This window comes from Lucilia sericata, unplaced genomic scaffold (assembly GCF_015586225.1).
Source record: "Lucilia sericata isolate MDLA Ls3-8-SP2 unplaced genomic scaffold, ASM1558622v1 Contig000464F_arrow, whole genome shotgun sequence".
NCBI lineage: Eukaryota > Metazoa > Arthropoda > Insecta > Diptera > Calliphoridae > Lucilia > Lucilia sericata.
The window spans coordinates 224,511-238,850 of NW_023994479.1; the positions used below are offsets into that span (position 1 = coordinate 224,511).

Below are 14,340 nucleotides of genomic sequence, written 5' to 3' on the forward strand. Positions count from 1 at the left end.
TTTCTTCTTAAAGAAAATTTTTAATAAATTTTCTCTTACAGAAAATTTTCGATAAATTTTCTCTTACAGAAAATTTTCGATAAATTTTCTTTTATAGGAATTTTTTCTCAAAATTTTATTTTTTTAACAGTTTATTAAAATTTCTTTTCCAATTTTTTCTGATTTCATTTCAGAAAAATGTTAATGATTTAAAATTTTCAAAACCTGCCTCCTAGTACTATCTGCAACTACTGAAAATTTTAATATTTTACTTGTGTTTTTTTTTTCTCGTTTGAAAATATTTTTGTTGTTTTTGCTGTTAATATAAATTTTTTTAAAGATTGGCAGGGGTATGGTGGCTGCTGGCTATAATGACTGGAAGGATGGTTGGTTCGTTTGGTTGGTTGGTAGTTAGTTGTAGCTGAGTTGAGTAAATGAATAAATGAATGAACGAATGAATGGTTGGGCTCATTTGTTGATGAAATAATGACTTTCTCTGTCTTTAGTTACTGCTTGCCGTTGCTCATGACTCCTGTTGATGATGATAATAATGACGTTATCTGAGGATGCTGCTTCTGTTGATGCTGTTGTTAATGATAATGAGGTTATATATCTCTTGTTTTTTTTCTTGTTGTTGTTGTTGGATACGCTAACGAATTTATTATTTAAAAATGTAGGTTTCAAGGTCAAGGTAATGTTTGTTGGCTGGCTGGGTGTTTGGCTGACAGACTGACTGGATGGTGGATGCTGCTGCTGCTGTATGACTGTATGGCCCCATTATCATTATTTAGCTCATTATCATTTAGTAATTGTGGATTGTTATTGCTCTTTTGTTATTATTATTGTTCTTTTTTTTATGACGTTATTTTGTGGGCTTTTATTTTTCGGTTTTCTTCTCGTATTTCTTAATTTGTTGTTTTTGGTGGAAGTGTCAATTAATGTGTAATTAAGTGTAGAGGAATTTTGTGAGAATTTTTTAATTTTTTGCTTTAGTGTCATTGACACTAGAAAGGATTGTTTAAATTGGGGAAGTTTAAACCACTTGGCAGCAATTATTCGGTAATGTAGTTTGAAGATATGAAAGGATTAACTTTGTATAAAGTGCTAAATGTTCTTTAAGATTAATCACTGGAACATATTCTTTGGAATCCTGTTCTTATTTACACAATAATTGTGACTTCAACGTAATCACTACAACATTAAATATTTTGAATTAAAATTCTCTGAGGAAAATAAAAATTAAACTTCTATTCAACATTCCATTCCCTGTGCTTTCACATTCAAAAGTTTTTATCATGTTTTCTATGTAAATCTTAATGATGTGCAAAAATGTAAAATTTCCTAAGAATTTTACTTTATTACAAATCATATTTAAAAACACATGTTGTATATTGTTCTACAATCATGTATGTAAGCATGTAAAATATTTATGTATTTCAAATATTATTCTTTATGAATTTTATTATTAACCTACAGAAATATATTCCTGAATAACCAAGAAGTATATTATCTCATATGTAAATTTTACTTACATACGTAGCCATTTTTATTAAGTCTTTTAGAAATATAAAAATATCTACCTGTTCTAAGGCAGATGTTATTACTTTGAGCAAAATAAATTTTCAAAATATTTACAACTCCATTTTAGTTAGTTTCTATTATTAGTAAACTCTTACAAATTCCTAACCAATCGTATTACTTAAAGAGTTTGTTCTTTAACATTGAGCACATGCAGTTTTAATCCTTATGGTAGTAATTTAATCCCTGAAAGAATATTTTGAAATACCTGTTTGTACTTAAAGTACAAAAATGGCTTGTCAGGTAGTTTGGTTACTAGTCACTTATTGGTTTATATTATGAAATTCTTGTATAAATTAAACTTTAGTTTTGTAAAAATGCAAGTGTTTATATATTCTACAAGATGGCCTGTCATGACTTATTTGATCTAATCAGTATATTTTACCAATAGCGTGCTAGCAGTAGAATAAACGATAACAAGAATTTGTTTATTCTTAACATTCAGTATTGTTTCAGTGTTATAATTAAGTAGTACCAAACAGGTATTTAAAAGTGTTATTTTTTACCACTATATAATTTTTTACACAAACCGGTTGAAAAAGGGTTTCTCAAAAAACAAAAATGGTCAATTCGTTTCCAACAAATCAAAATTTGAGTCATAGACCTACAATACTCATGTCGGTCCGTACTTCCGTCTTTTAAAAATACAATAGGGCCTAAACATGATCTTGTGTATTTATACATCTTACAAATATTTCAAATAATGTAGTATGTTTGTTATCGAAAATGGTCAAAATCGGTTGGCCTATAAGGCCCCCCTCAGATAAGGACTTTAACAGTCATAACAGTCTTAAAATGCTGCTAGAGTAATGAAATTTAATAAACAAAAGTGTTGCTATCAAATTTCAAAAGAATCGACCCTTAATAGACCGTACAACTATGACTATATACAGAAAATTTTACTCCATTGTAAATAAATCGTTAAAATAAATTCTATGTAATAGATGTGTTATTTAAAATTGATTACTCCCTCGAATACTAAAAGAATTTTAACCATAATAAACTCAAAACCCTATAAACGGCACTCCTCCGAAAACGACCCTGATTTTGTGATATCGAAATATTATTACAGTTCGACTATCTTTCCTTTGGATATATAAGGACTTAGAGATTTTAAAAGCTTTATTCATAATTAGCTCAAAACCCTATAAACAGCACTCTTCCGAATATAACCCTGATGTTGTGATATCGACATATTATAAGGTTTTGATGGTGGCTATATAAGATTCGGAATAATCGACTCTGTTTCCTTTGGATATGTAGAGACTAAGAGATTTTAAAAGTCCCTAATATTGTAATCCCTCAATACCTGTTTTGCAAGATATGTATATCTGTACCCATCATCCAAAATTTGAACAGATTTTATTGTTGCCTTAGGTCCACAAATCGGTCCTTACTGGATTCTAAAACTATCAGGCCTTCTGTATCCATCAGTCATTTGAAAGCTATGTTTCTTAAGATATGTATATCATTACTCATATCAAAAAGGTGAACCGATTTTATTAGATTCTTAAACTATCAGACCTTCTTTATCCAGTCAGTCTTTTTAAAGCAAAGTGAAATTTTCTTTACATTTCGCTGGGTTCTAAGGCTTTCAAGAGTAAAATTTTGGGCCTACGAAACATAATTTGGGGAAAGCTATTGAAATCGGTTTTTGTATCCATTAACATAGCCCGAAGTATAAGAAATCGTATGTGCAACCCGTCTAACCAACAGAATCAAAAAAAGGTTTAGCTATAAAGTATCGTCTATACGGTCACTTCTGGATACCATTGATTGAATTGAAAGCTAGCATAGAGCAAAAGCTGTTAGGAATATGTGAGCAGATGTGAATTCGTAATATTTCTATCATGACAATGCTCGGCTCCATGTTACAAGTCTCTACAATCCATCTTCAGCAAAGCTTTTGACTCTGATATTAAATCCTTGTTTCAAATACTAGTTCCGGTTTAACAGCTTCAGATCAACTGCTCCAGGAAACGCTATTAAAGGGTTTAAGGGTTTTTAAGTTCCACATATTAATTCCCTTTTATTTGTGTATATAACTAAGAAACATTCTCAACATTTTCTTATTAACAATTTAACATTAATATTTTCTTAATATTAAAAAAATATTTCGAAGAAAATTTAATAAAAATAACACAAATTTCTCTACTATATAGTTTATAATAATATATAAAACTTAAATTATAGCCAGAAATAATATGGAAAGCAATTCAAGAGAAATATATATATTGTTTTGAATGAATGAATGTCTATTATACTATATAGTATATTTTTTTTATAAATTGTCAAACGAATGCAGAAGGAAGGAACAACAACAAAACATATATTTTGAATATACTCATCTGGTTGCTGGCAACTACACAAATAGATACAAAATCATACACACATGTATATTCTATAATAGTTAAATCTAAATATGCAAATTGGAAATTTCTATAGAAAATATTACTTATATTCTTATGGTACACCCCCTCCCCAAAACAACCCATTTTTAAGAAACGAAATTTGTAAAATTTTAAAGCAACAAAAAAAGAAGAGATGAACCTTTATGGCATTAACCCGTTACGCCTTGTTTCCTTTTTCCACTCGTTTTATTTTTCGCTTTAAAGAAAATGGCAAATATGTAGTATGCTTAAAGGAATCTATATGGTGTATTGAGAGTGTGTTAGAGATGTCAGACGAAAATGTGAAATTTCAGCAGTAAAGCAATTTCAAACTGATGCCAACCATCATGTTCCCCCTTTGGCATTTTAACACACTCACTGCTTTTTTGTATTTTGTTTTTTATATGTTATTCTCTTTAACTCTCATATACTTATAAGTAACAGCGATGAAAATGTTGTTTGAATTGTACTATTTGGGTACCAATTCTTATATAAATTTGGTACCCAAATATTCCACACTATAGGTCTGGACGATCGAGTTGACTAGCCTGGAGTATAAAACACATTATAGTCGGGACTATAAGTAGAATAGTAGAGACTGTAGTCTGGACTATAGAATAATCTATAGTATGGACTATAGAATAGTCTATAGTCTGGGCTATACTAAAGAATAGTCTATAATCTGGACTATATAATAGTCTATAGTATGGACTATAGAATAGCCTATAATCTGGACTATAGAATAGTCTATAGTCTGGACTATGGAATAGTCTATAGTTTGGACTATAGAATAGTCTATAGTTTGGACTATAGAATAGTCTATAGTTTGGACTATAGAATAGTCTATAATTTGGACTATAGAATAGTCTATAGTCTGGACTATGGAATAGTCTATAGTCTGGACTATGGAATAGTCTATAGTATGGACTATAGAATAGTCTATAGTCTGGACTATAGAATAATCTATAGTCTGGACTATATAATAGTCTATAGTCTGGACTATAGAATAGTCTATAGTCTGGACTGTAGAATAGTCTATAGTCTGGACTATAGAATAGTCTATAGTCTAGACTATAGAATAGTCTATACTCTGGACTATAGAGTAGTCTATAGTCTCGACTATAGAATAGTCTACAGTCTGGACTATAGAATAGTCTATAGTCTGGACTATAGAATAGTCTATAGTCTGGACTATAGAATAGTCTATAGTCTGGACTATAGAATAGTCTATAGTCTGGACTATGGAATAGTCTATAGTCTAGACTATGGAATAGTCTATAGTCTGGACTATAGAATAGTCTATAGTCTGGACTATAGAATAGTCTATAGTCTGGACTATAGAATAGTCTATAGTCTGGACTATGAAATAGACTATAGTCTGGACTATAGAATAGTCTAAAGTGTGGACTATAGAATAGTCTATAGTCTGGACTAAAGAATAGTCTATAGTCTGGACTGAAGAATAGTCTATAGGCTGGACCATAGAATAGTCTATAGTATGGACTATAGAAAAATCTACAGTCTGGACTATAGAATAGTCTATAGTCTGGACTATAGAATAGTCTATAGTCTGGACTATAGAATAGTCTATAGTCTGGACTAAAGAATAGTCTATAGTCTGGACTGAAGAATAGTCTATAGGCTGGACCATAGAATAGTCTATAGTATGGACTATAGAAAAATCTACAGTCTGGACTATAGAATAGTCTATAGTCTGGACTATAGAATAGTCTATAGTCTGGACTATAGAATAGTCTATAGTCTGGACTATAGAATAGTCTATAGTCTGGACTATAGAATAGTCTATAGTCTGGACTATAGAATAGTCTATAGTCTGGACTATAGAATAGTCTATAGTCTGGACTATAGAATTGTCTATAGTCCAAACTAAACTGGTGAATAAATTAAATATAATCTAGAGTAAAGAACAGACTATAAAACTGACTATAGTCTGGACTATAGTCTATTCTATACAATCTGACTGATAGTTCAATTAAAAGCTGATCAATTAGAACTTAAACTAGATACAACCACGATAAAAGTACTATTTTTCAAGCACCTTGTATGGGCCATTATTCAATTATTCCCCTTTTTTATATCATAGTGCCAAATCATAGTGAAAAATCAACATACTAATATCCTTTTTAGCTGCTGCTTCAGCCATTACTATGAAAAATTTATTTTTATCGTTTTTATTTCATCACTCTCTATATATACAGAATTTGATTTTTGCACACACTTACATACATACATGTGCAATTTTGCCAATTTGTTTGTGTATTTATTGGTTTTTCACATTCTCTTTCTTTCGTCCTTCATACATTTTGTTTGAGGGGAAACTATAGCAAATTGCCGCTAAATTTTAACCAATGCGCATGAGCATTGCATAAGTTTACTATAAAGGATACCTAAAAGCAATAAAATTTAGAAAGTAGCGCTAAAAGCATAAAGGACAATAATCACATGTACTCTTTCTTGCTAGTGGGCTTAAGTAGTGAATTTTCTTACCATCTCTTTCTTGCCATAGGTAGTTCATGCTCTCTGCTCTCTTTTTTAAACATTATGGGAAAATTTTATGTTTTTTGCTCTCACCCCATTTTTGATTTTATGTTTTTAGGTATACATTTTTTGTTGTTGTGTATACTTATATCCTTTTTAAATTTCTATAATTATTTTCGGGTGTGTAGGTTTGTGTATAGGAACAAATTGAGATAGTGAAACACAAAAATTAACACACAAACAAAGAAAATAAGGAGTATAAATTAAAAACACTACTAAAAACATGCATTTTTTTGTTTTTCCTTTTCATTACAGAGACCATACTCATCAGCATACTCCTGGCAGTCGGCAAAATCCCCCATAAAAACAAAAAGCACAACAACAAAATTGTTGTAAATACAGGCAGTCAGAGATTTTTTAATGACGTAACAACCTGCTGTATTCGGTATCTGTGCGAGGTAGTAGTAGTAGCAGCAGAGTCCAAAGAAAAAAAGAAACTCAATTAAGCAACAGTTAAATTAAGTAGGTTTCAAGTTCAAGGCTGACAGTAACGTTGTAGACTCATTGAAGTTAAAACAAATATACATACTATATTTTGCACATAAAGTCATTGTACTGTCAGAGCATCACTAAAGCAGCGTTTGCAGCAGAGACAGAGGAAAAAAATCGTTTAAATTTAATTAACAAATAACAAAAAAACATGTCTTTATCATTTGAAGCTGCCTCTAACGAAGGACCCGGCTATGTTGGTATTCGCTTTTGTCAAGAATGCAACAACATGTTGTATCCCAAAGAGGATAAGGAGAGCAAAGTCCTCATGTATGCCTGTCGTAATTGTGACTATCGTCAGGAAGCCGATTCCAATTGTATTTATGTGAACAAAATTATGCACGAAATCGATGAATTAACTCATATTTGCCCCGATGTCATTTCGGATCCCACCTTGCCGCGCACTGAAGATCATGAGTGCCCTAAGTGTGGTCATCGTGAGTCGGTATTTTTCCAGGCTCAAACTAGACGCGCTGAAGAGGAAATGAGATTGTACTATGTTTGTACCAATCAAAATTGTACTCATCGTTGGACTGAGTAAACGATGTGGGGCTTTAGAGGGAGGAGATCTAAATTTAATGGTTTTTGTTGTTTTAAAGTTGTTTTATCCACACTTTACTTTAATTAACTTTTAGCTTTTGATATTTTTAAATATTTTACAATATTTTTAATTTAAATGTACTAACTTTTGTTTCACTTTATTTCAAGAAAAGTCCAACATTAAAGCCCCGTTTTAAATTTATTATTTAACTAAAACCAACAATTTAAAATTTCAACCTTCATACAATTGTCCTATTCACAACTTGTGCTGTAGCGTTGTATTAACATTTTATCATACAACGATACGACACAGGCTGTGAAATGTTAAATGTAATCTAAATTCTGTGGGTAACTTCTAAACAAAGTTTAAACTAAATTTCGTTAAAAATGTTAAAGTTTAAAATATCTTAACTAAACCAAAGTTAACCAAAATGCTTTATTTAAAACAATTTGCTTAAAGGTAATGAAAATCTGAAGCACGTCAAAAAAATTCTAACCTTCAACCATTAAATTGTTTCCTCCTCCTAATTAAAGACCTTCAGGTCTTTCTTAAACTCGGATCGATTATTTTCTAAAGTTTTTGAATCTAAATTTTATATAAACTCATTTAATTTTCTAATTGTTTAACAATAATTTGTGTTTTTTCCAATTTTTTTTAAATTTAAATAAATCGATTCTTGAGCAGCATAATAATAAAAAATGTTTACAGTTGTTTTCTTTCAGAAGAGGTAAGTACAAAAACAAGAACCCTATTTTAAATTGAAAGTATGTTGAATGTCAGATATAGCTGAGCCACATTAGGAACTTCAATTGCGAAGTCAAATACCGGATTTTGAACTTATAGTCTATCCTCGATAGGGTTGAGAGGTTAGATATTACAGCGTTCTTTTTTTACTAGATTTGAAAGGCTCTGCTTTAGACGCATTCAAAATTATACTTTTTGAAAGGCTAGTGCGCGGAAATGTTTTAATATGTTGTGTTACGCACTTCGTCAGAAAACGAGGACATTCGGTGTAATGTTATTGCCAATGCAGGAGCTATAGATAGTACTTGGACGAAATTGTTTCGCAAAAGTTTATTCATATTTCCATTCCTGCTCTGCTCACGTCTATAGGGAGTACTCTGCAAAGGAATAGTACTGTTTTAAAGGTCTCTCTACACTCGAATTGCGTTGAACAGGGAGTTCCAACTAAGACGATATTGTTTTGGATTTCAGAAGACGAGTACATTCGGTGAACTGTTATTGCCAATGCAGGAGCAAAAGATAGTACTTGGACGATACTGATTCGCAAAAGTATATTCATATTTCCATTCCTGCTCTGCTCACGTCTATAGGGAGTACTCCGCAAAGGAATAGTACTGTTCTAAAAGTCTCTCAACACTCGAATTGCGTTGGACATAGAGTTCCAACTTAGACGATATTGTTTTGGATTTCAGAAGACGAGCAAATTCGGTGAAATGTTATTGCCAATGCAGAAGCGAAATATGTTATTTCGACTATACTGTTCCGCAAAAGTTTATTCATATTCCCCTTTCCTGAAATTGAAACAGCTCTGCTCTGTACGAGTATAAAGAGAACTCCGCAAAGGAGTAGGACTGGTCCAAAACTAATCCAAATATGTAGGGAAACATGTTCCATTTAACATTTGAATGTTCTAGGCGAGGACCAAGTAATCCAAACATGTATTACGTCAGACAAATCCCAAAACTACTGATTATGGGACTACAACATGATCCTATGTAATGCCATGGACCATGCTATTTACATTACATAGGACTATTTAAGGGATCATATACTCATACAATGTTTGCAAGGGAGTAGTTTTTCATTACCTAAATGGATCATGTACTTCAATTATTATTGCGTAGTTAATGAGTTATAGAACACGATCGTCGAAAGAGCGACAGTAACATCAGAACTCAAATCTTCAGCTATAACCCCATGTAGGACCATGATTTTCTTGGTCCTTTATAGGAATTCGTGAAGTCTTCTTCTGGGCATACTTATGGGGTAAAATATGTATATGATTTTAAAGTTTATTTTATACGATCATTATTGTCGATTTCAAACAAACTTCAGGATCAATATAAAAAGTTTTGTGATGCCACTAAATTACCTCTATTACATCTAGGAAGACGAAAGTGAACTCGAGATCACATCAGTTACTGTTTCCTTTAATCTTTAGGAAATATAGAATTATTCCAAAAAAAGTTTCTGAAGAGTGTTCTAAAGAAGAAAGTCATTGTACAAAACTGTTTTGGATGCCTTATAGGTTCGGAACTGATGTAACATACATTCTTCTTTAAAGCTAAATGAACAAACTAATTGCTTTACAAATTTACTTATAACTTCCAAGAAATTAACTATTGCCACGCCCACTAATTCTAGAGAAGTTTTAAATAACAGAAAAGTGTATTGCTTTGGAACTAACAATTTGGTAACATTATACTTCATATTATTTTTTATCATTTTTTTGATATTATCAACAGTTCAGAAGCTATTAGAATATAACCTAAAACAAGTAGGGAAGTATAGTCGGGCATGGCCGATTTAACTTTTATGTTGAATTTCACCTTAAATCCGATGTATTTAAGCAATTTATGAATGAAAAACAAAATGTCTAAAAGAGGCTTTATATGGGCCGATCGTCAATTCGAAAGGTTAGGTTGTATGGGGGCTATGTGAATCAATGGACCGATTTCAACCATTTTCAATGGGCATCGTCCTTGTTCCGGTATACTTTAAGGTGGGTGTAGTAGGACCATTACCAAAACAAACGTATAATACCCTCTCCACCATAGTGGTGTAGGGTATAAATAGAAGGCTTTTTATGTTTGATTTTTCTAATCAAATTTTAAATCTTTAAAGATCCGTTATCCCTTTCAAGTTATTTTTGAAATTTAATGCCTTTACTACTTAATATTAATATTTCTCTCTTTATATATCAAAATATATAGATCGATTTTCTAATATAATTTAACAAAATTCCTTTAATGGCATATTTCTTATCGTTTATTAAAATTCTAAAATTTTCAGCTTGTTCCTAAACAACAAAAAAATTTAAAATGATTTCTTAAGGATAAAAAAAATAGAAAATAAAATCATTTTTGTTTCTGTTGTTATCAGGCAACGAAAGGATATAAAACAACAAAAGTGTTCATATACATACATATGTATGTGTTGGTATGTATGTAGATAAACAAATAAGTATTGAAAAAATATTCAGACTGACAGTCTTGACGCCAGCGACACACCAAAACACTAAACACAAAGCTATAGTAGCAACAATATATTACGTTCTTTCATGATTGCTGGCTGCTTCTAAGATAAGTTGTCAAAGTAGAAATGTATCCGTTGGTAACATCCTGAGTTGATGATGAAGCTGAATATATATAAATATACATATGTATGTATGTATGTATGTATGTATGTATGTGTTTGAGTAACTACACTTAACAAAAGACAGATGAGCAGTATGAAACAGGATTAGCTTGAAATCGTATTTAAATAAACTAAAAATTTTACTTGAAATTTGTTTAAGCCACACAACTTTAAGTCCAAATATGAAAAATTATTAGTCCCCACCTTTCTATAATGTCAGTGTTTAAAATGCGTATTTGTATGGCCCCTAACAAACCCTTCTCTTTTTTGTGTTATTATCTAAGGGTATGTAGATTCCAAATAATACACCACAGTTCTTGTGAGTATCTTTCCGGTGAAAATGTAATTTTCTCTTGAAGCAAAAATGTCTACACAAACTTATTGACTACCAGCAGTATTACCAAGAATTGTTGTAGTAATAACATCGAAGGAAGGCTTGAAAAAGCTACCATAAGTGTTTGGCAGCTATAAACATTGAAGCAACTATAGCTTTGGAATACCCGCGAGACTTTATCAATGTCTTATTTTTTCATACTTCTTAACAACTGAAAGAAACATTAAAATGAAAAACGAATTTGCAAAATTTATTTTTCAAATATAAGAAGCATTTTTATCACCGTTTTTTTTTGCCGTGATGAAATTGACTACTTCAAGGATAAACGGGAAAGGTGGAGGTTTTAAAAATGGGTTGAATTTGAGTGTGTGTGCTTTTTTAGATAAACTCCCTTCTCTTCCCTTGCTCTAGTTTTACTTCTTAAACTTATTTGTATATCTTTTGTGTAGATTCCAAGCAAAATTTATGAATACCTCAATTTTTGCTATTTGGTTATGTGCGTTTGTATCTAACGCATACATATTTTAGGTGACATTATGGGCAGCAATTTAAAAGAAATCATTCATTTTATATAAACTCAAAAAGAGTTTCAAGTTACTCAATATCTAATACATATGTACATATATCTTAAATGATAGATATATGTATGTATATAGATCTAATTGTAACAAATTTAACTTTAGGAAAAAGTTCAATTAAAACTTATTAAAAATCGATCAGATCAAAAAGTGTTATTATCGGTAGATTTTTATCATAAGAAGATCAAAAAAACCTTCACATATTTTTAGGCATTTTATGAATATTATATGAACCGATCATTTGTTCTTATACATAGAACTTCATATTCGGTGAACTATGTACGGTATAAAAAAAACCTAAATTAAATCGGATAAAGCAATACGATATAATATTTTGGATATTTGTAGTTTAAGCAAATCTGGAACTTTTTTTTTACAATTACTGTTTGGAGTTTTTAAATTAAACATTAATTTAATATTCAAATTTAAAAACATTCATCCCATTTGTTTGAACATATCCAAAAGTCGCATGTAGTTCTTTTAACTAACCCCTTGCATCTTAGAACTATTACAAGATCGTTTGCCAAATACCCTTTTTTCTTAAATTTCTTAATACCCATAGTGATCAACTTGACCTTGAGTGCATAACTCCAATGATAACAATTTTCATTACAATACCTCCACAATAGGTGACGAGATACTGAATTGAAAAAAAATGGAATATAGATGTGCGATCTGAGAAATCTTCACATACTTTTAGGCATTCCATAAAAACTATAAGAACTGATCAGTAGTAACAAATATTAAAAAAAAAACTCAAAGGGCCAGCTTTCCAAAAGAATAATTATACCCATTCCCAGGCCCACTTTATTAAATAAAATTGTAGTTCAGATAAAAAAACTTAATGAAAAAGAAGAGTTCTTAAAAACTAAAATTCCATGTTTTCCAATAAAGTCATGGTTCCTTTAAAGCACTGTGCTTTCAAAGTACAAAGTATTTCATTTGCAAAATAAATGTTAAAGTAATATTGTATGTAGTATGTATATTTATTTTGCTGTAGCAGCAGCATCAGCATCCATCAATTTGATGGATAAATATATGCAAATTGTGTATTAGCTGTGTGTTGTATGTGTATGTCCTTTTTTGCTTATTTGTTAGGTTTGTGTGTATATGTATTGATATTATTTGTTTTTGGTATGTTCAAGTACTCCGTTGTATGTCTTCATGTTGGTATGCTTGTTATTGCTGTTGTTGTCATCTTATCCTTTTTCTCCTATACATGTTTATATGTATGAATGTATGTTTTTTATATTGTTTATTTGTATGCGTACAAACTACAAAATATTTTATATATCCCCAGCAGTTTGGTCGTTAGTTGGAATCGCTGTCTTTTTCGCAAGCATTGACTCTTTGTCGAACTGCTGGGATATTGTAGATATAAATACATACATACATACATACATGCATATGTATATGTATGTACATATGTTTGCTTCAAACTCGGAAACCACTAGCCGAATCTTGCTGAAAACTCACCTTTTATGCACACTTTCTTAACACTAACTGAATCCGAGTAGCCGGGATTTTGTATACCCAAGGCCTTTTCTGGTCTTGGTCAAGGTTTTTTTAACTAACTGGATCCATTTAAAACACTAGGGACTGTAGTGCTCACAGAGGCCACACTGCCTGAGCCCTTGTGTCTACCAGTATATGGTTTGAGGCATCGGTCACAGAAATGCCTTTGTAAGAGAAAAGCTAAAATATTATAAAATTATTGATTAAGAAAAATTTCATTCTTTCTTACCATTATCAGTTATTACGAATGAATTGGTTCTTTAAAGCCTGGATTATTTGAGGTAGCATCTATCATCATGTTGGGACCACCATCAGGCTTTTTAAACATCGTATAAATTTAATACAAATAAACGTATACTTAAGATAATAACAACAATCTGAAATAAAGATAACAAATAAACAAAATTTTTTAGTCTTTTATTCAGTTCAAGATCTGAAACAATTCTAGTTCAGTTTTAGTTCTGTTATGGTTTTGTTTTTGCAAGAACCCTTAAATGTAAAAAATTCCGGAATTTGAAACAAAAATATTGGTCCCAGGTCCATTTTTGGATTCATCATGGAATTTTACCAGGAAGGTGAGTTTGCAGCCAGATTCGAACAGTAGTTCCCGAGTTTGAAGCAAAAATAAAAGAAACTAAAATTTTGATGAATGTTGGACCCAGGACCCATACAACAACAAAATTTTAAATTTATTTTTTTATTTGCTTTAATCTCGAAAACTACTGACCGAATCCGGCTGGAAACTCACCTTTCTAGTAAATTCCCATGCTGAATCCGAAAATGGACTCAGAATGGACCTGGGTCCATTGCTTCATCAAAATTCCCAAATATTTTTTATTTTGAACAATTTGTAGTATTATCTTGGGATCTTAAGGCCGAGGAAACTGAAATTTGTCATTTGAGACTCTAATATATGCTTAATCCGAAAATGGTTTCGGAATTGAATTAGGTCCAATATTTCATAAAAATTTCAGAACAAAAATGTTGAACCCAATA

General features: G+C 31.1%; 1 protein-coding gene across 2 annotated transcripts in view; it reads left to right on the forward strand.

Annotated features, from left to right (window-relative positions):
- The window catches only part of LOC119605205 (DNA-directed RNA polymerase II subunit RPB9), a 158,502-nt gene extending 150,485 nt beyond the window's left edge, over nt 1-8,017 (forward strand). For both annotated transcript variants that reach the window (XM_037958165.1, XM_037958166.1), the window contains one exon: nt 6,762-8,017. In XM_037958165.1, the coding sequence (XP_037814093.1) occupies nt 7,147-7,536 (390 nt within the window). In that variant the 5' untranslated portion in view covers nt 6,762-7,146 and the 3' untranslated portion in view covers nt 7,537-8,017. The remainder of the gene's footprint in view (nt 1-6,761) is intronic.
- Nucleotides 8,018-14,340: the final 6,323 nt, after the last annotated feature.